Raw genomic sequence first — 23237 nt, 5'->3', positions numbered from 1 at the left:
TCTACCGGGCCCTAGTTTACAAGTAAATGCTCCCTAGCGCCCAGTAACGTGGACGGCGGCAGCCGCAGCCTGCTCTATATAATCAATTCAACTTGGGCAGACAGACAAGCAGTAAAGCCGTCTACTTAGCCTATAGGATGCACCCGCCCTGCCCCCTTTCGCATCATTGACAGCATGCAGTCATTTGTAATAGTTGTCCATGAGGTCCCAAATTCTTGCAGGCGGTATAGCTGCCCATTCGTCTTGGCAAATGCCTCCAGTTCATGCAAAGTCTTTGGTCGTCTTCCATGAACTGCACATTTGAGATCTCCCCAGAGTATATCGATGATATTAAGGTCAGGAGACTGTGATAGCCTCTCCACAACCTTCACATTTTTCTGCTGTAACCACAGGAAGGTCAACTTGGCCTTGTACTTAGGGTCATTGTCATGCTGGAAAGTCCAAGAGCGTCCCATGCTCAGACATCGTGCAGAAGAATGCAAATTGTCTGTCAGTATTTTCTGATAACATGCTGCATTCATCTTGACATCAATTTTCACAGGATTCCCGTGCCTCTAGAGCTCACACTTCCCCAAAACATCAGTGAGTCACCACCATGCTTCACAGAGGGGTTACCTGTGAGGTTTTCTTTGTATCCTGTGGGGTTTTCTTTGTATCCCGAACAATTCTTCTGGCAGTTGAGGCTGAAATCTTTCTTGGTCTACCTGACCTTGGCTTGGTATCAAGAGATCCCCAAATTTTCCACTTTGTAAAAAGTGATTGAACAGTACTGACTGGCATTTTTAAGGCTTTGGATATCTTTTTATATCCTTTTCCATCTTTATAAAGTTCCATTACCTTGTTACGCAGGTCTTTAGACAGTTTCTTTTCTGCTCCCCATGGTTCAGTATCTAGCCTGCTCAGTGCATCCACGTGAGAGCTGACAAACTCATTGACTATTTATACATAGACACTAATTGCATTTTAAAAAGCCACAGGTGTGGGAAATTAACCTTTAATTGCCATTTTAACCTGTGTGTCACCTTGTGTGGCTGTAACAAGGCCAAACATTCAAGGGTATACACATTTTTGATCGGGGTCGTTTGGGTGATTTCTGTTATCATTATAATGTAAAAAGGAGGCAAACAACTATGTGATTATAAATGGCTTCATATGATCACTATCCGTCAATAAAATACTTTTTTTTGCATGATCAGTCATATTTTCAAAATCAATGCCAGAATTTCCCAATTTCTTCCAGGGTATGCAAACTTTTTAGCACAACTATACACCTTGTCATACTTGATGACAAATATTCACACAAATGCTCAGGTTTAAAGCAATTGAAGCAAATAAAGTGATGGTACACCACTATAACTCAGTGGAATATATAACAGAACATCTCAGCATATTGATCTTGACAGCGTGTGAGTAACAACAACAACAACTACATGTAATATCAGGTTAGAAGTTGATTATGATATTTACCTTTTGGCAGCCTTAAGGGCAGGAAATGGTTAATACAGTTTTTGGATTGTGAACATGTTGAAAACAACTACTTAAAGGACCACTATAGGCACCCAGACCACTTCAGCTTAATGAAGTGGTCTGGGTGCCTGGTCAAGCTAGGTTTAACCCTTTTTGCTCTAAACATAGCAGTTTCAGAGAAACTGCTATGTTTACCTATGGGTTAATCCAGCCTCTAGTGGCTGTCTCATTGACAGCCGCTAGAGGCGCTTCCACGCTTCTCACTGTGATTTTCATAGTGAGAAGACGCCAGCGTCCATAGGAAAGCATGAGGCTCTTGTCGCGCATGCGCATTCAGCCGATGACGGAAGAAGAGAGAGGAGGGTCCCAGCGCCGGGCCTGGAAAAAGGGTAAGGGATTAACCCCTTCCTCGACCTTTCAGCGCCACGGGAGTGGGACCCTGTGGGTGGGGGCACCCGCAGGGCACTATAGTGCCAGGAAAACGATTATGTTTTCCTGGCACTATAGTGGTCCTTCAATACTGGCTGAGTTTAAAAACCATTAGCACAAGTAAAGAAATGTGGGATTGTGGTCAAAGCCAAAATCAAGAGAATATATATATATATATATTGTGCAGAATATGTAATCATGTACACAGACAGTGTTTGCTAGCTGAATCCCTGACAGGGATCAAAGGCTCCATTCTACTTCTTCATTACAGCAACCTTTACATTAGTAGCAAACAAAAGATCGTATTTTCCTACTTTTGCTAGAGATGCATCCTTTAATTGTCATAATCTAGCTACTGCATATTTTACCACTGCAGTTACAAAGACTTAATGCTCAGTAGTTGTAGCAGGGCAAAAGTGCACACAATATTAAAGGGACACGGGGGCGGGGCCAAGCCAGCAAACTGAGAAGTCGCAGAAAAGCTGGGCTCCCGCTGTGTTTGCCAATTTCGGGCTAAAAACCCACAGAATCGAAGCCTAAAGCACCCGAGATCGGCTACCTATAACAGGGGTGACCCGGCAACAAACTTGGAAACCCTAATTGAGTGCCCGACGGATCAGACACCCAGAATGGACAGCCGCGGCCTGCGGGGGATGGGACCGGGGAGAGGCGGCCGCTCTCCTCGCCCAGACACTGGAGGTACGGCCCAACAGATGCCCTGCTCCCCCCCCAGGACCGGCGGGGGTTATCCCGGTCCAATGCAAAGCAACAACCTACCCACAACCGCTGAGACGCATGGCGAGCTGCGGAGTAACATGAACCGTGACAACATGGCTGCCGCCACGTGTACCTGGCCCTCACAGAATGCGGAGCTGGAGGCCAAACTGGACGAACTGTTTGACAAGTTCTGGGCGAAGCTGGCGTCCAGGGAGCAACGGGCAGGCACTCACACCCCTGTACTGCAGCTGACACTCACCCACACAGAGCCGGCACTACCGCGAGCTCAGGCGTTGCCCAAGGTGAGCCACAGCCAACGGACACGTGGAGTCCATGGGCTGAAGCGACAACAACCGCCACCAATAGGGGCAAAACATAAAACTCGCCCGGCGAACTCTACTTACCGCCCAAAGCTCCCACTGATAAAGCTGAGAAGACAATGCATCGCAAGCAGGCATGGGAGGCGGCTGAAGCTACCTACACGGGCCGTGTCTAAACCCAAATGCCGACTAGGAGCAGAGAAAGAGGCTTTCCAGGGCACACTCCTGTGCAAATCCCGGGCTACCCGTTCAACGCACCGCACCACATGGGGAGACCATGCCATCGACAGGCCCATGCACACTTCTTCCGAGCTGGGGGTTCATCCGGAGGAAATCCTTCCACGCCACCCATACACCCAAGGGGACCTTTGGGCCCACGACCCTGTTGATGGGGTCAATGGACATGTGGCACGAGCCCCTGCTAAGGCCTCGGGCCGAAGAAACATGGCGCCTGGGCGACGGACACCCAGGAAGCCCAGGGGGAGCGCTGCAACCCGGGGAGCAGAGACACACATGCCGCAGAAACGCGCACGGAGTGAGCAGATGAGGGAAACCGAGACTGCTCTCAGGCGCCCTCATTATACTTGGACTCTAAGTGGCATAGGCTAAACGCCACACACGGACTCTCTCCAGACCCAGTGTATCCAGGGTACCAGCCAGTTATATGACCATGATTTCATGCTGTCTACCTCCCATGTTCGTTTTACTATTTGTTTCTTATCTTTTCTTTAGTCTTCATTTCTATATTGCCCATGTTGGTCTCGCAATTCTGCTATCTTACGCCCTAATCCTACCGCAGTGCACACAATATCTCTTGGCCCAGCCTATAGCCCACTTGGCGTGTCTCCGCCATGCGAGAGTGTTGCATGTGATAGATTGTACGTCTCACCCTATTATTTGTTATGTATTATTGTTTGCTATAGCACACTGTGACTGGTCAGGCGAGTAAGACTTATTTACAGTTCGTAACCCTCGTGACATGTTAGTAAGATTAAGCCTGTTTATAATGTGCACACTAAGCTCACATGTTATGATAACGTGTGAGGAGCTTAAACCTGTCTGTAACCTGCACATTAAGTTTACCTTTGCAAACATGCATGCACACTTGTCCCCCTCATCTTCTCACCCAACTCTTTAAATCGTTGACATGTGGGGGAATATAAGCCTGTTTATAATATGTTTTCGTTAAACAACAAAAAATCAAAAATGAGGCATTACTATATCGGAAATGTAATTCAATGTTATTGCTGTATTAACCCTTTATTGCATACCACTCGTACGTTTCCCCTTTCTCCATTCTGTAACCCACCTCACATGCCTTAATAAAAGAAAGATTGACAAAAAAAAAAAAATATTAAAGGGACACTATAGTCACCTGAACAACTTTAGCTTAATGAAGCAGTTTTGGTGTATAGAACATGCCCCTGCAGCCTCACTGCTCAATCCTCTGCCATTTAGGAGTTAAATCACTTTGAACTTTATGAACCCTAGTCACACCTCCCTGCATGTGACTTGCACAGCCTTCCATAAACACTTCCTGTAAAGAGAGCCCTATTTAGGCTTTCTTTATTGCAAGTTATGTTTAATTAAGATTTTCTTATCCCCTGCTATGTTAATAGCTTGCTAGACACTGCAAGAGCCTCCTGTATGTGATTAAAGTTCAATTTAGAGATTGAGATACAATTATATAAGGTAAACTACATCTGTTTGAAAGTGAAACCAGTTTTTTTCTCATGCAGGCTCTGTCAATCATAGCCAGGGGAGGTGTGGCTAGGGCTGCATAAACAGAAACAAAGTGATTTAACTCCTAAATGACTGTGAATTGAGCAGTGAAATTGCATGGGAATGATCTATACACTAAAACTGCTTTATTTAGCTAAAGTAATTTAGGTGACTATAGTGTTCCTTTAACACACAGAGCCTGAGAAGGTTAACTTGCAATAAAATGCAGATAATAGTGGCACAAAAGCTCTACCATTAACCACTTAATGTCAGCATGACGATCTATGCTGTCACGCAATGAAGGGCTTTAATGCCCAGTGACAACATAAATCGTCATGTAGTAAAAGTACCAGCAGGGCCTAGCACAGAGTCTGGCACAGAGTCCCACAAGTGTCAGGGAGACCCACAGGGTTTAAAAAGATGCTGGGAAGGTCTCCCTGCTTGCTGGTTCTGCCAGCTGCCCAGCACGATCTCTGTGTGCGGAGCTGAAGAATTGAGTGAGTGAGCACAGTGAGCTCTCCCTCTCATGCTGGGAGCCTTCTGTACTGGGTGAGCAAGGAAATCCCTCTGCTGCTGCCAGTACTGGCAGCAGCAGAGGGGATCCCTTGAATGGTAGGATTAGGGGATTACATTGGGACTGGGATTAGAGAGTGAGCTAGGACTGGGATTATAGTTAGGATTATGAGTAGAATTATGGGTTAGATTATGGGTAGGATTATAGGTAGGATTAGGGTTGGTTGATGGGTAGGATTATAGATTGGAATTTGAGTTGGATTAAGGGTTTGATTAAGGGTTGGATTAGGGACAAATCATAATAAAATAAAAAGACAGCCATACAGACATGTGGTAGCAATAATCACCATGTGTGTCCCTGGCTGCCTTCTTCCGTTAATCTGTAGCCTCTGTCTTTTGGTAGCTCTGCTCACATGTGTCTCATTCCTCCCCCCGCCTCTCTATATGTCTCCCCCCTCCCCTCCTGTACCTTCTTGTAGCATTATTATTATTATTATTGTCATTTATATAGCGCCAACAGATTCCGTAGTGCTTTACAATATTATAAGTGGGGGGATTTTACTATAAATAGGACAGTTACAAGAAAACTTACATATACGATAGGTTGAAGAGGACCCTGCTCAAACAATCTTACAGTCTATAGGAGGTGGGGTATAGAACCCATTAGGACAGGAAATAGCAATCAAATAAGGTGGGAGTAAAGCAGAGCTGGAGGAGAGAGTAGAATGCTGCCCTTTAGGAGAGCGTAAGAGACAGGTATGTGAGGTAGAGGTTACTCTGGGAGGCCATAAGCTTTCCTAAAGAGATGGGTTTTAAGGCACTTCTGAAATGATTGAAGAATAGGGAAGAGTCTGATGACTGTAGGCAGGCTATTTCATAGGAAGGGAGCCGCCCGCGAGAAGTCCTGCAAGCGTGAGTTGGTCGTACGGGTGCAAGCAGCAGACAGAAGAAGGTTGCGGGCAGTGCAGAGAGACCGAGAAGAGGCATACCTATGGATCTGTGAGGAGATATAAGAGGGGCTAGAATTGGTCAATGCTTTATAGGTATGGGTTAGTACTTTGAATTGACTCCTATAGGATACAGGAAGCCAATGTCATGACCGACAGAGGGGTGAGGTGTGATAGGACCGACTAGAGAGGAAAATTAGTCAGGTGACAGCATTCAATACAGACTGTAGCAGTGCAATACGTTTTTGGGAAGACCAATTAGGAGAGGGTTACAATAATCTATGCAGGAAATTACTAGAGCATGGACAAGCTCCTTAGTCGCATCTTGCGTAAGAAATGGGCGGATGCGGACTATGTTTTTAGGATTTGGTAACATGCTGGATGTGAGGCTTTAAGGTGAGGCCAGAATCAATTATGACACCAAGACAGTGCGCTTGCAAGGATGGACTGATGTGGATACCCCTAACTTGAAGGCAGAGTGAAATAGGAGATCAGTATTAGGAGGAGGAAAGACAAGGAGCTCAGTTTTAGAGAGATTTAGTTTCAGAAAGCGGGGGGACATTCAGTCAGAGACCACGGGTAGTAGAGTTTCTATTCCTTCTATTCAGTAGGGATAAAAATTGTAAAAAAAAAAATGAATTCACCCCAATATACTAACTGTATGTAGAAATAAGATTCTTCCAGGTCTTCAACAATAGAATATACACACACCAAACAACTTGTATCTACAATACAGAAATATAATAGAAACAACATAGGGTAATATTGCAAATAAATGCAGTGAAAAGTTATATTCTATAGAAATTCACTCACAAACCCAGATTGATTGTAGGCATATCAATATATAGCCGAGCATCTTCGTATCAAAGATCGGACATATAGGAGAGAAGTAAAAAAAATAATAGTGCAGAGTTTCTAAAACAAAGTAAACCTTTTAATACACATTGCACTTATAGGATAAAAATTACAAGTAGGCACATCAAAAAACAGTCACTTGGTGCAGGAAGACAGGAGCCTCCAATGGTGTAATGGAGAAGGACTGCAATTCTTCTTTAAGCACAGGAACAAAGTGTCAATTTGAAGTATAAAAAAAAAAAAAAAAAAAGAGAAACTCTAATAACTTTATAAAAAAGCCCTATGTTTCGTTCATGTAGCATTAACTTCCTCTGGGTCAATAAGGCACAAGCTCATCTCCTTGTGGTGATATGATCCTTAAAGGTCGGTGGTGCGTTTTTTAAATCCATCAGGATGCTCTCGCGGGTTGCCATCAGCCTATCCGCATGGAGATATAACAGCTGAAACTCGTTGTGTAAAGCCTAGTTTTCATCCTGAATTCCGTCCGTGGTTTGATGACGTCGTATTCATTTGCCGACGTGCGTTCCACGTTTGCAATTGTGTTCCACCCTCATTACAGATACATAAGTCCATCAATGTCCATGATAAATAGCAAAAAAAAGGGGAAAACGATATACAGAAAAAAACGAAGGATTAGCAAAAGGATATAAGATAAAGTTATATCTAAAAATGCAGACATACAAAAAAACATTTAAATGAAAATAGTAAGTAACTGAAAAGAAGGTGGTATGTTATATAAAAATAGCTAAAAAAAAAATTGAAGTTTAAATACTAGACAAACCATGCCTGGACTAAAAAGAAATATATTAAAGAAAAAAAATACAAAAGTAAGTAAAAATAAAGTAAAAAATAATAATTAGAAAGACTTCATTATATACAAATTCTAAAAATATTATAAAAAACACACCAAATCGAAATCCACATTAAGACCTTTAGGCTGCATGGTTTGTAGCCTGTGGATCCAGAAACCTTCCCTTCTTCTCAGTTGGATTATTAGATCCCCACCTCTGTGATCTAAAGTGACTTGTTCAATGATAATGAATTGAAGATTATTTATATTAAAAGAGGGACTTTAATCAGAACATTCTATCACTTTCAGTGTTTCTTTCTCTGGCTCTGCTTCTTCTCCCCAACTCCACTCTGCTGGTGTCCCCCAAGGTTCAGTCCTTGGTCCCCTACTGTTCTCCATCTATACTGCCTCCCTTGGTAAACTCATTAGCTCCTTTGGCTTCCAATATCATTTATATGCGGATGACACGCAAATCTACCTGTCGTCTCCTGATCTCTACCCGTCCCTCTTGACTATTGTCTCTGACTGCCTCTCTGCAATTTCTAACTGGATGGCTGCCCACTTCCTTAAACTCAACTTGACCAAAACTGAAATTCTGGTCTTTCCTCCCTCAAGTGTTGCTACTCCTGTGTCTGTCTCCCTCCAAGTCAATGGTGCTACCATCGGCTCCACCACGCAGGCTCACTGCATAGGTGTTCTCTTTGATTCCGACCTCTCCTTCACATCTCCTGTTCAGTCTATCGCCCAATGCTGTCGCTTCCATCTCAAAAACATTGTGCGCATCCGACCCTACTTAACTCCAGATGCGACTAAGGTGCTGGTCCATTTCACTGTCCCTTCTTGCCTTGACTATTGTTATCCGCTTCTCAGTGGTCTTACGTGCTCCCAACTTGCGCCGTTACAGTCCATAATGAATGCGGCGGCGAGGCTCATCTTGCTTTCAGTCCCTGCATTGGCTTCCTGTAAGATATAGGGCTCAATTTAAAATTCTGGTTCTTGCTTGCAAATCTCTACATAATACTGCTCCCACCTATCTATACTCCCTAATACACAAGTATGTCTCATCTAGGCCTTTACACTCTTCTGAAGACTTATGTCAATCTTCTGTCCGTACTCCCACCTGTGATGCTCGCCTTCAAGACTTCTCGAGGGCTGCACAATTCCTGTGGAACTCACTTCCCGTTAGATGCTCACCAAGTCTCCACTCCTTCAAAAAATCATAAAAAAATGCACTTCTTCATAAAAGCGTATCAATTAAACTGTTAATAGCTCCTGACTGATTCCTCTCTTGCAACTGTCATTAGTCTAATACTATCCTTACCTTTTGTGTCACTTTACCCCACTCCCTCTAGCATGTAAGCTCATTGAGCAGGGCCCTCAACCCCTCTGTTCCTGTGTGTCCAACTTGTCGGTTACAACTACATGTTTGTTCGTGAAATTTCCTGGTATCTAGGTGGGCCAGATAGGCCCTGCTCAGTGCAGACTACCCCCTTGTGGTTCAGGCTAAGTGGGAGGTGGACCTGGGTAGATCTTTCCCTGAGAAGCAGAAGACAATGTTTGTCCTGGCCCATCAGTCATCCTTAGACTCTAAAATCCAGGTAACAAAGTTGAAGCTCATCTCCAGATGGTACCAAATCCCAGAGATGATTCATAGATCGCCTAAAATGTCACGGAAGTGTGCGGGTGGCGCTGTCAATGGGTCGAATCACTGATACACATATAATGGAGCTGTCGGTTTCTAGAGAGAGTACCTGTAACTCTGAGCCTGCTTGCCTTCCCCATTTATTTTTCTTCTCTCTTGATGTTTTATGCTATTAGAATGTCTGAAGTGACTACCCTCAATCTCATGATTGGTTGAGACAGATTTACATATGTTTTCTATTCTGTGTTGCTAGGCAAAGTATGTAGGCATAGGCTGTGTTCATTTGACAATGTTTTCCATATAGCTTGGGTTTTCCAGATGTGTTTACTGTCCTATTATATTGGGAATTTTATTTTCTTAGATTTGTCATTTTCTTTTACTGGTATTTGAAAAATGTTTTAAAAAAAATTACTATAGATTGTCAAAAAAAAAAAAAGAAAAATAATTATATGTATTAAGTGTAATAATTCCCTTTGCATTTTGTTTACCTTTAAGATGATGTCTTAACCATAGTAAAGGAACATTATATTTTGTTCTGATGGAGATTTTAGCCTTCATATGATAATGACTATCTTGCCTCAGCAGCAGATGAGTCAGATTACACAAATCAGCAAAGTCTATTATTAGATTTGTACAGTTCCTTTCCTTTAGAAGATTCCCCAGCAACTAACTATTTCAGTGGTGCTGAAAGTGTCTGTGTTTCCTCACAAAAATATGATTCGCGATGATAGAATCTGAGATGCTCATATTTACTGTGTTAAAATTTTATTGGAATTCCAATGCAGTCAAAATATACCATGAAATGGGGGGCGGAGTCTGACCGCCGAACTGACTGGAAGCGTGGGGAAAGAGCTCCCGCCGGGCGAGCAATAAACGAGGTGATTTCAGCGATTGTATCGCCCAGAACCCCTCCAGAGTGCGACACCCACGACGGGGGTGCACCGGAGAACCGGGGGATACCCTTCTCGAACGAATCGGGGCTCCCAGACCGCAACGCTACCTGAGGCCTGCGGGAGTTGGAGCCGGGGAGAGGCGGCCGCTCTCCTCGACACCGGACGCCCCAGAAAGCACTACAGACCTCCTACCCCCCCCCCTCTGGACCGGGGGGGACGTCCCGGTCCCCACTAGACCGGCAGACCAGAACCAAAAGCTAGTGAGACAACCTACCTAGCTGACAGAAAGCAAGCCAGCAGTGGCAAAGATGGCTGCCCGACGTCCACCGAAAAATAAGACTGAGGAAGAGCTCAGGTACCCCCTCCCCCTGGCGGCCTTGGACAGGCTCTACTCTGCCTTCTGTGAGATGCTGCACCTCAGGGGAATGCCCTATCCTCAAGCGGCTCGAGCGGTAGCCTCGTGGATCCGCCCGGAGACCCGCCGTCGCCACTATGGAGCCCCACTACAGACCCTCAGAGCGGCGGTCCAGCTCCGATACAAGAGAAAGCGGGAAACTGGCCACGCGGACCCAGATACTAACACCCGCATCCACAAACGCAGTAAGGACAATAACAGACCACCCCACGACCCCAGCAACGTACCCAAGCAAAGCTCATCAGATCGGCAGGTTTCCGTGAGACGACCCAGAGCTGGGACTGAGCAGAGGGCTGCAACAAGGGGGACAGCTAAACATCACAGCCAGCCTCAACAACCGGGATCAGAGGCATCAAGACGGCTACCTCCAACTAACAACCCAACGCAAAGGAATAACACAAGGGTGCCTCAACGGGCTGGTGAAATTCCACAGGCTGGCGTGGGTTAAACGGGACACTTGCCACTAGCGATGAGTAACTAACCACATTGCTCTTTCAGACTCCACTAGAGACTGTTGGTGACAGAGGGTTTTCAGTCCGATTCCACAATTTTTCGGTAGTTTTATTTTCCTTGCTCCTGGTGACAATTACCTGTTTCTTAACCTTCGCCCAAAGCAAGGCTACACGTTTGACTGCTGTCGATAACAAATTATTGTTATGCCTACACTCATTAGGCGTGTGTTTAGACTACCTGCTCCCATTTAATCCTACTTAGCTTGATGCATTGGCCTAGCACATTCCGCGTTCTTTAACTCATGTGTTCCCTTAAATTGCTAGCTTGCTATTTACCTATGTATCACTAGATATCTGTCTATTCTAGCTTAGCGAGTTTAAATCGATGCCTTAACTAACATTTCAACTACTAAAGCGATTACAGCAACGAGCCAACTGGAGTGTACCTACGTGTTTAGATTTATCTATCTTCCATGACCAGTCTAGCAACAACAAGCGCAGATGGGTTTTTCATTTGTTTTACACTTATTTAATTCATTTAACTCCTGATGATTCAATTGCTTAGTGTAAAATACCTTTATAACTGTTACTTTATGCGTGCTATTAATCGACTGCTAAGCTTGTTTAATATAAAATATAAAATGAGGCTGTTATTCGTAGGAGATGTACTATTGTGTTAAAGCGACCCCATCCTGTACAAACGCTGTATATCCCCTACTCTTTATTCTGTACCCTATTTAATTCCTGCCTCAATAAAAGAAAGATTGACTAAAAAAAAAAAAAAAATATACCATGAAATAACTTTATCTTATAATAAAGCCAGAGGTTGACATAACTTGACAAAAGGTGGAGCAAGAGCTGTGGGAATGTGGCTTATGCATGCAGATCATGAGACTTAGTCTATGGACACCCCCACAATCTTGCAGGATCCTCCATTGCACTTTCACGCATGCGAGAGAGTACAGCACTCACCTTTGTACCCCAAGTAGGTTTCTCACCTTAGGGTGTCTTTGCAAAATATGACCCCAAAAGGTGACAGGACCGCTTTAAACATATATTTTATATGGACGCAAATTATGTATGTGGCATTAACCATCATTTAGTATCTTATACAAGTACAAATGCTATCTCCCATCCTGTTTTTTAATAGATTTATTTTTTTACATTCTTTATTTTTGTGGTGCTTGTGAAGAACATCACTTAATTAAAGTCAGTTCTAGAAAACCAAGGTTATCACGGTTATCACGTTTAAGGAAACAGGGTGTGTCAAGGTTTACAACACCTTTTTTTGTATATATAACATGAGGAAAACAGGCATGTCTGGGATCAAATAATAACATAGGTACCTAATAACATAGGTACAAGTAGGTATCATAGACATGCATATTGTGGGATTAATCGTCAAAAATAAGCGACTATAACAAGAGACACTGCATTATTATTATTCTGCTGGAACCAGAGACCTGCAGGTGTGGAATGACTATGGATCCACAGCTCAGCAGAAGACCATAATTTTCAGGTAGACAGTCAACCAACACCCTGACTGGCTAGCATGCTGTAATACATGGAGAGTCCACTTATGGGAGCCACAACGCAGCAACTGGCAGAGCCATCCCTCCAGCCCCAGTTCTGATTAACAGCAGTCTCCTTATTTCCAAAGATTCTGAGATTTGCTGCGACTGAGTCCATCACAGGTGAATGGTTGTATGGTGTCTTAACGCGTCTCGTACGATGGTGCCGGCGGACCCGTCTCATGGACGCCTGCGGATGTGGGTCGCTTGTTGGAGCTAGGACCTGAATTGCCTTTAGTGGAGGTGGGTATGCGATGGAAGTAGCAGAAGCTGTAGGTGTGAGTCCGCTCAGAGCATGCTACGGACTGTTTATTGTGGGCAGGGTGTTTGTATTAGCTAACGCCTTGTGTAACCCCTGTTTCGGACAGAGTCGCTCCAGGACAGCGTCCAGGTATGCCAGGGTTCCAGATTGTAGGACCCATGTGTCAGCTTCATGCAGCACTAGGCCTTGCGTATCAGGAGCACGTGGGGCAGCCATTCTGTGAAGCGCAGTCTGTGAGATGGGTCACCAGCAGAGGCTGGGATGACCCCCACCGGCCCATGGGGGGGGGGGGGGAGGGGGGAGTACAGGGTCCTGTTTGCTACAGACCCCGGCAAGCCATGAAGTGGGAGATCAGCCGCTTCTCCCTTCAACATCCCCACACCAGGCCTCAAGGCTCATCCATCAGACAGCATTCTCTGTAGACAGGTTTGAAGTTGGCTTTCACAGATAAAGGTGCACAAGAGTTTCCCCTCTCAGATTAGTTTCAACTGGTGCCAAAATTCAGAGTTTAATTGCTTTTTGAGAGGTGAAATGGTGAGAAGCCAATGTACTGTGAGTCTTTCCAGCACGACGGTCAGGCCCCCTGCCGTTATTTAATTTATACAATAGCAAAATCGGCTGAATCACATCCCCTAACACAGTTGTGATTGATTGTCTAATGAAAATATAAAATATATTAATTTGAAATGAGCCGTTAATCATAAAATGGCTTGGTCTCTAATAGTCATGATCTAAAATTATTGTTGCATTAAATTGTATCCTGGATAGATTTTGTTAACCGTCCTTCAAAGTAACTGTCTCAATGGATGAATGGATTGTAGGTCTAACATTTCTAGGTTTGAAAAGTGTTCCTTCTTTCGATGTAACAATCAGATTCTGGCATGTCTATGTGATAAAGGTTCCTTAGAGATTTTAAACAATGGTCTGTACTTAGCACATGAACACACCAAGAAATAATTAATCTTTCATGTAGTCAAGTGGAGACTTTCACACAGCAAGTATAACATTTCATCCATACAGTGGCTTTGGTAGAGGCCCAACAAATGATGAAATATCCTAAGAGGGGTGCCTGAGTCAGTAGGCCTAGAAGCCCTCGTATTATTTATGCACAGGCTGATAAACTCCTTCCAGTTTAAAGAGAGCTGGAGCGCACTGATTACCTCTGTATTACATATTTAAAAAGCTGCTACAACCTCTGTGGAAGCTCAAAGATACATGATCACAATCACTAGAGATATTGCGGTCCATGCCACGATTATGTCCTGCTCCAGAGCTATGCTATGCTCAGTTCCATTTTTTTTTTTTGTGATTTGTTATTCTCTGTGCTGGCTGAAAGATGTCTGTCGGCACCGGTTACTAAGATACTGCATGACCACTCTGTGTGTTACAGTTAGGGAGCAGAGCATTCACTGATAGTCCCCCCATAGAAACAATGTCCTCACTTAATCTGCCTTGGAGGTTCCATCAGCATTCCTGCACCATCCGGGATTGCTGGCCATACCTTTATCATTATTATGGTCTGATTTTAGGTCATTTTCACATCCTCTCATTAAACCCAATATAGTGCTTCTATCAGCCATATGCCATTTCCATTCATTCAGTGCATATTTGAAGGGTTTTTCTTTTATTGATCTCATTCAATGGACTATGCCTTATAATTATCTTGCATACTTCAATAAAACATAAACTAACTAAAAAAAAAAAGAATTAGTAAAAAAAAAAAATATATATATATATATATATTTTTTTTTTTGTAAATACCTTAAGGACCAGCGCTGTAATAACCATGTGCATTTCATGACTTGGTTCCTGATAGCTTTAAAGCAGTTCCTTGTTCCCTCAATGGAGGAAAGCATGAAACATTCTCAGCACCTCTGTGAGTAGGATTACATAGTCACAGAAATGTTGTACAATCTCATGCTCACCTGGGAGCTTCATCAGTAGTGCCGTCCATACGTGCAAGGGCATGCAATTATGTGGAGGTTAAAGGGAATTACAAAGCTTGCTGGATACATTCATTTTAGTAATAAAAGCTTCAGATTTTAGTTAGCAATTAGATTATGCAAAAATCTCAGTAGGAAGAGCCACGGAAATGAAAAAAAGTAACTTTTTCTTCTTCTCTTTCATACAGAGTTTATGAGCTGAAGGCACCAATAATAATGATGTTGAAACACAAATATTCTTTATTTCCACAGTGAGAGATTTTTGGGTTCTTAAAATTAATTTTAAATAAAAAAAGATGTAAAGCAATATTCAACTTTAAAATGTCAGTGACTGACACTAATTGGACTCATTTGTCAGCTTTAGATTAATGCAAACACATACCAATTTGGAAATTAACTGCTTCTTCTATTAGAGGACTATTTCACGCATAAAACAATGGTTTTGATTAGAAAAACCCTTTCAAAAGTGGTCCACCGGCCCCACTTAAAAAAAAAATGCTAAAACTCTGCTCTGTTTGCCCTGCAGTCCGATACTCCATGCCTAACGTCACTTGGCAGGAGAAGGGAGGGCAGGGAGGATGATGTGAGAGGAGGACATGGGCGGCACAGAGACTGAGGTCCATGCTGCCATTGGCAGTCTGGCTCCAATAGCATGCTGTGTGTGTTGACGTCAGATGACAATTTTGCACAGAATTGACATTAGCCAGCCTGGAACTTTGTTACAGCTCTGGCAGCTAAAGGGATTATCTGTATATGCAACTTTTCTTTCTTTTTTTTTTTTAATTCTTTATTTTTCGTTCTGACAGTCAAGCATTGTTACAATAATGCAAACATAGGTATGGAAATAACTGTACAATTTTTTGTCATGTATTACAGAATGCAGAGTAGGATGGTTAGTACAGGCATCATTCACATACTGTGCACTTTGTGTGTATTGCCGTCAGAGTTTTCCTTTTACATTGGCAAGCAAAATGTAACTATGTACAGTGGTAGTATTGTTGAGGAGTGGGCTTTGTAGGTGGAGTGTCATGAACTCTCAAGTTGGCCCTGATGAGTATGTTATGCTGTTGTGGCCCGAGCGTATGTATGTTGTGTTCTGAGCTTGTCTGGTTAGTTCAGGCGTTATGTCCCTCCTGTCTGCTCTGTCCATACCACCCCCTGGGTGCCACCATTCCGCTAGGTGCGCAGACAGGCAGAGCATGATAGTGTGGTAGTGCTGGTGGGGGGGGGGTACGTGTCGTCGGCCAGTTACGTGTGCCAACGCACCCCCATCCCCTGAAATTGTCTGCGCGTCTCATGCATGTTTGAGCCTTTCTCTCCTCCTGTTTGTTTACAGGTCTAGTGTGCTTGCAATAGATAAAAGCATATTGCAATAGATAAAAACATAATGCAACTTTTCTTTTTTTAATATATTCTCTATTTTTGTGATCAGGTGTCAAGTCCTCGGGAAAAAAAAGTGTGTGAACTCACCCAAGATCCACCCCCCCAAAAAAATTATACACGCGTATGCACCTACGCACCAAATGTGCATAGAAATAATAAGCCCCAGAACCCACACCTTCCCTGTTGCAAATATCTTCCTCCAAGACTCACTCATTCCCAGCGTTAAGAATGGGTTATTTAAATAACTACATGAAGGAGCAAATGTTAAACTTTCTTCTAGGAAATTATTATTTAAAATGTTTTTATTATATTTACACAGAAAGGCACAGGAGACCAAGGAGATGGAGGAGACAGCTCTGGCGGCAGTGATGATGGCAGCGATGATGACAGCGATGATGATGATGATGACAGCGACAGTGATGATGATGATGATGACAGTGATGAAGAAGAAGAAGAAGACATAGATGAACCTTTATCTCTAGAATGGCCAGACACCAAAAGGAAACAGATCACGTATCTGCTCCTTCTGCCTATTGTTTTCCCTCTATGGCTAACAGTGCCTGATGTCAGGAGTCCAGTAAGAAATGCCTACATTATATATTATGCACAACATTATACACCAATGTTTATTTTAGAAGCAACACAGAGGCAAATAAATATAATTAAATTGTTTAATATAATTTGGTAGTGGGTGATATAAAACACAATCCAGAGTGGATGAGGTACTAAATATATACAAATATATTACAATTATTTTAAAAAGCAATACTATTTTTTTTTTAATTCTTTATTTTCGACACAGCCCACTGGTGTTAGAGGGTGAATTCAAGTAGAACAGAAGGTGACACATAAAATGAAAAAGCATTCAGGTTGACAACATATGCAATCATACAGTGTCTAACAAACATTATTACCAATGAATTTTTTTTTTTGGTATGTAAGTGAAGGAGCTATCTCGATGTAGGCAAGCTATTGGGGGACCCTGGGGTGGACGGGCTGTAAATGTGCATGAGGATGCTTATGTAGAACAGATTGAGGGTCAACTATGTGGTTCCCGCCACCCAAGGTCTGTGTGTACAACCATAGAGTTAGCTACCAGACTGTTATTACAATAATTGTGAGACACGCAAGAGAATTGCTTACCCGCTAGCCGACTGTTCTACAGCCTGGGAGGATAGCAGTGGCTTGGGGTAGCAGGTAGTGGCCTGAGCATATGGACGCCTCCGTGCTCCACTATTATGGGATAGTCAGCTAACTAGAGAGAGTCCGGCCATGTTCCGGTGGAAAACTTGTGCGGGGTTTGCCATTTTGAGGCCTTGGGAACTAAAATAAAAGTGTAAATTGCAAAAGAAGAGAATGAACTTCGAACCATATGTAGAGCGAACATTTCCCTAACTAGGGATGATGTGGGACACAAAAACAAAGTCTGGAGTTTCATGTGTTTATCGCTGCATGAGTGTCCAGCTGGGATCCCATCTGCTAGTCGAGGTGGTGTTGTCCCTTATTCCAGCTCGTGGCACTGCGTCTTCTGGGATGCCCATGGTCTGCAGTAGTGCTGCTGCTTCTTGCATATTCTGCACAGAGTGGACAGTGTCCCCTTGTTGGATTTGCAGTTTTCGTGGCGGGCGCCACCTGTAGCGGATGTCATGATCCCGAAGCATGGTGGTAAAGGGCCTCATCGTTTTTCTCCACTGAAGAGTATCCCCTAAGAGGTCAGCGTAAAAAAGTGAGGGCCATATTTTCGAAGGAGTAGGAAGATACCCCCTTGAGTGCCGCTAGTACTGCCGCTTTGTCTGCACCATTGCGGAATTTCACCACCAGGTCTCGAGTCACCATGTCAGGTGCCCTTCAGGGCTTAAGTATGCGAAAGACCCCATCTGGTATCACGCTTTTGGCCTGTTTAGGTACTATTAAGGCCCCTATCAGCCTCCGCAGCAAGTGAGGGAGTTCCTCCTTGTACCTTGAGGTTGCTGCTGCGTCTCATGTCGTCTAGCATTGCGAAGCGTTGCTCCATTAGGTCTTGTTGTTTCTTAAGCGCGGCCATTTCGATCCGGAGCTCTGCTATGGATTGAGTTGCGGTCTCCGTAGAGGCCTCCACCTTGCCCAGTCGGCTCACCATTCCTTTGAGGTCTGTACTGAACAGTGCCACGTCAGCTTGGTGTTTTTGAGGTCCCCCAGCATTGTCTCAAGGGTTGCAACCGTTACAGGTGCTGAACTCTTTGGGGCCAACTGTGGCAGCAGTGATTGTGGGAGCCCTACGTAGCTGTCATTCAGGGACAGATCCTCTGAGGAGTCAGTGAGATCTCCAAAGTCAGCGGCCATCTTCAGCCCACATACTCTCTGCACTTGTCAGAAAAGTTCCCCTATATTCATGCCCGAACGGGGCTTATCTGGCTTCTGCTTCTTTGTCTTTCTGCCCATGGTAAGTTTAGGGTCAATGTTTTCCACTTTCTGAGTCCATCTCGTTCAGTTGCTAGGCTCCGACCCCAAAGCAATACTATTTTAACATCCCAGTGATCAAGATGCAGTGGCATGATGAGTTAGTATATAACTCTCCCCCATCCAACCATGTCTTATTCCACCCCCCAGCCCCTCCATGTGACTCATTCTCCCCTCCAGTCCCTCACTCTTCCTCTTGTTACAACTAGTACGAGTTAATTTCACTTCATTATATTATTTTTATTTATGTATCAATACATAAAATATACACATAAACACAAAAAATATATCAAAATATGGAAACTTTTGAGAGGGAGGAAACCTTTATATACAGTTGACCTTTTATATGGCTTAGTATCAGACTGAACGAGTGAATAAAATGAATAAATGTTGATCTTAACTTGGGCACGTTGAGTAGAGCAATACATCTTTGCACCTTCTCAAAGTCACTAATAATAATGCTGCTTTTATATGGGATTGGGCTACTAAATAATAAATGCATATGTTTAAAAAAGAGAAACAAATAAGACTTACATGTGAAAATAGATTTTGTTAATTCTATATTTGTACAGAAATCCCGGAAGTATTTTGTGCTGACATTTCTGGGTTCCATCATGTGGATTGCGATCTTCTCATACCTTATGGTATGGTGGGCACATCAGGTAAGAACATTTTGGGAGACTGGCACTGCCCTTTGTGTACTAAGAATAATCACGGACACACAATTATTTAATTAAACTGAAACATATTCACCGAAGACTGTTCTATCTCCACACTGCTGCCTGAACTTTTAAAAAAATGTCCTGTCAAGTCTCAAACTGTTTATAAATATACATAGTTGTTATTTCTGTCAGGTTGGCGAGACTATTGGCATTTCAGAGGAGATAATGGGACTGACTATCCTGGCTGCTGGCACATCCATCCCTGACTTGATCACCAGTGTCATTGTGGCAAGGAAAGGCTTGGGCGACATGGCCGTATCCAGTTCTGTTGGCAGCAATATTTTTGACATAACAGTGGGGTGAGTATAGCCTTAAAGAGGATGAAATATTTGTCAGAACTACGGGTCAGTGGGTTACTGGGTGGTAAAGGTATATCAATGATGAACTAGTCGAATCCAGCATATAAGCCACGCTCTTGTAAGTTGTTCAGTACTTCTTAATGGCTAAAAGGAAGAAATAGAAATGAAGAAGACACGTGCCAGCAATGATCCTGATCCACAGAAGGAAGCATTTTCTTAAATAATAAACAAAATATCATGATCAATTAGGAAGGAACACAAATGAACTTCTCATGAAGTCTGTACTGTTGTTCAAATGTTATCGTCATTCTGAAATACTCCTAGTAAGAATCCATTTTAGTAATATATGTATTTGTTGAAATAAAGTGTGTGTATGGAGACTGTGATGACAAAAGAAAATTAAAATAAGTAAATCAGCCTTACACTTTTTGTTTGATGATACAGATTATTTTTCCCAGGTCTTCATTCAACATTCAATAAGATTAAAATTGGGCTTCTGTGATTTGAGCTACCAATAAAAGATCACTGCTGGACCATTACTGACCCTCCCATAACTCTAATTAAACTCTTGTGTCAATATATATATATATATATATATATATATATATATATGTCTTATCCAGCCAGCATGCCTGTGCAGTGAAATATATTTGGGGTGCTCTTGTAACGGTATTGCTTAAAGATCTCTTCTTTTCTACCTCATCCAAAGACATTTTAAAAAATTATTTATGGTATATTTCTCATTTGGGAAACTTCCTGCTTAATACTGCTGTGCTGTCGTTTACCAATTTCTGTGTCAAAGAATACATGACATTGATAACGTTTTCTTTCTTGTTGTCAGGTTACCCGCTCCCTGGTTCATGTTCTCCATGTTTAATGGCTTCAGCCCTGTAGCAGTGAGCAGCAATGGATTATTCTGTGCCATTGTCCTCCTCTTCCTTATGCTTCTCTTTGTCATATTCTCCATAGCATTCTGCAAATGGAGGATGAACAAGTTCCTGGGATTCACCATGTTCACACTGTACTTTGTATTTGTGATTGTCAGTGTGATGTTGGAAGACAGGATTATTGTGTGCCCTGTATCCATATAATACCCTGTATAGCATCACACAAACTATGCAACCCCTTTCAGAAATGCATTGGATTCAACAAAACCTAGAATAAGTAGTGCAGAAATTATTCAGGTTCTAGAACACATACAATGAATATATTTTCTTATTCCATTTTTTTTACACACATAAAATATATAATAGTAACCAGCCAGCACTGTATAAAAGGTAAGACGATAATCCTACCAATATCTGTGTGAAAACTATAATATGTGGTTTCTTTTGATTTTACATGACTACACATATGAAACATGTCTACACCTACATTCTCCATGCTATTTTAGAGTACTTCCATTACTCCATCATTACAGATGCCATCCACATCATCAATATGCATCTTCGTGTACCCATAAAGAGACTGCAGTATATGTTTGGATGGATATGATATGAAGTAAAATAAAATGTAATTCTTACTATTAGAAGTTCTGCACTGAATCAGAGACGAGTTTATCTTCTTTGATGGACTTTCGGATTTAGAGAAAAGGAACGCAAGCGGGAGTACCTTACCTTATTTAACAGTCTGTTGTAGTGAGTTGAACACTAGGTTATGTAATTAGGGCCAAAGTGAAAATATAAACCCAAAAAAACCTCTTGCATCAGTTAAATTGTCAAACTAAGCACCATAACCACTTATTGTTGATGGAATGCTTATAATTCCAAGATCTTGTGCTTGGCAGTCTTTTCTAATGTTTATTCTGGAGATAGAAATATTTTTTATGTGTGGATGATCCCCCTGTCTTGGCTTTCAATCAGCAAGATAGTATAACATCTTGATGGTTGTTAAAGAGACACTATAGGCACCAAGACCACTCCATTTAATAAAGTGTTCAGGGTGCATTATCCCATCCCCTTACTGTGCAATGTAAAACATTGCAGTTTTCAGAAAAACTGCCATGTTTATATTGCTGAGATTGCCTCTTGTAGCTTCCTGCAGTTTCACAGAGTTTGACTCCGTGAAGCGACGCTGGATGTCCTCACACTTTGCATGAGGACATTCAAGATCTTCAAATCCTTCATAGGAAACCATTAATTTAATGCTTTCCTATGGGGATAGCCTTATGCAAGTGTGGTTCTCTCTTGTCACTGATACTGGAAGAGATTGAGTGTAAAAAGGAGTTTTTAAGCCTTTATTTGCTGGTGGTGACAAGGGGGGCGGCAACGGAACACCAAAGTGTTCCTTTAATATCAGTTTTGTCAAACTTTTGTGTCTGACATCAGCAATTTCTTCCTGTGGCTGACAGAGCCAACAGTATCCCAATAATCACAGTGGTCACACAGCTTTATGCAAGAAGTTGCCTGGCCCTGCAGTGCAATAACTACCATCATGCTCAGCAAGATTCTGGCTGATGTCATTGCATGGTGGGGCAAGCACCTTCTGAACGGCTTATGTGGAATATAATTCCAATCAGCCTTTACCAGTGGTTGGCTGAGCCTGACAAGAATTGTAGTCCACAATAGCTTTATGTAGCAAATCACCATTTTAACCATATTTTTTACTATGGACTCCTAAAAATGGCATTTTAACTAATACTGCTATAAATTATGAATATTCAATACGAATCCCTAAATCTTAATAAACCCACCCATCTTTCTGATATGATTTGTCCTCAATGCTTCTCTGTGAGAAGCATTTGATTGGACAATATCCAGCACTAACATAGCAATATATGTTGGAAAAGAAGAATGGACCTTCCTTAGCTGCTGAGGCAAGTCATGCAGCCACGTTTTCTGGGCCTAAAAAATATCTATGTAAAAGAATACATATAATTAATTACACCATTTCCCTTTTAGCTCTACATTTTGTGGCTAGTTCACCACAAATGCTGTTTAGTGAATAAACCAAAATGTTTGAGTGGTGTTATGTAAACTGGTATATGATTACACACTAAATGAACAGGAGATTAATTTAACAAAAAAAAAAAAAAAAAAAGTGGTTCGGACAGCATTTTGTTTCTCGTGGAAAGGTTACTTACAGAAGAGTTTGAGTGAATTAAACAATCTATCATTTTAAATATCAGTATGCAAGGAGACTTGGGTTTGAACAATGGCATATAAATAAACAATATATTTCTGTCCTATCCTGTTCTGGTTTCTTGATGAATGATGCTACGTGTCAATGTAACAGACACTTTATTGAATGTTTCAGATTTCTAGAACTTTTTTATTTTTTTCAAACTCACATAACATCTTCCTCTGCTCCTCTGTTTCCTGGGAGAATGAAGCAGTAAACCCGAGACTCAATAAAGTGATTTTTGTAGATTGATTAGAACATACAAGTTTAACCTAGATGAAAGATCATTTTGTGACATTCACGAATATGCAAATAAAAAAAGTTTTAATATCCTGA

At 42.4% G+C, this 23237-nt stretch overlaps 1 protein-coding gene across 4 annotated transcripts in view; it reads left to right on the top strand.

Annotated features, from left to right (window-relative positions):
* Positions 1-23161, top strand: part of SLC24A1 (solute carrier family 24 member 1) — a 139625-nt gene extending 116464 nt beyond the window's left edge. For all 4 annotated transcript variants that reach the window (XM_063448773.1, XM_063448772.1, XM_063448771.1 and 1 more), the window contains 4 exons: positions 16641-16898; positions 19333-19422; positions 19615-19781; positions 20623-23161. In XM_063448773.1, the coding sequence (XP_063304843.1) occupies positions 16641-16898; positions 19333-19422; positions 19615-19781; positions 20623-20872 (765 nt within the window). In that variant the 3' untranslated portion in view covers positions 20873-23161. The remainder of the gene's footprint in view (positions 1-16640; positions 16899-19332; positions 19423-19614; positions 19782-20622) is intronic.
* Positions 23162-23237: the final 76 nt, after the last annotated feature.

Source organism: Pelobates fuscus, chromosome 3 (assembly GCF_036172605.1).
Source record: "Pelobates fuscus isolate aPelFus1 chromosome 3, aPelFus1.pri, whole genome shotgun sequence".
NCBI lineage: Eukaryota > Metazoa > Chordata > Amphibia > Anura > Pelobatidae > Pelobates > Pelobates fuscus.
This window is presented reverse-complemented; position numbering and strand designations above follow the sequence as displayed.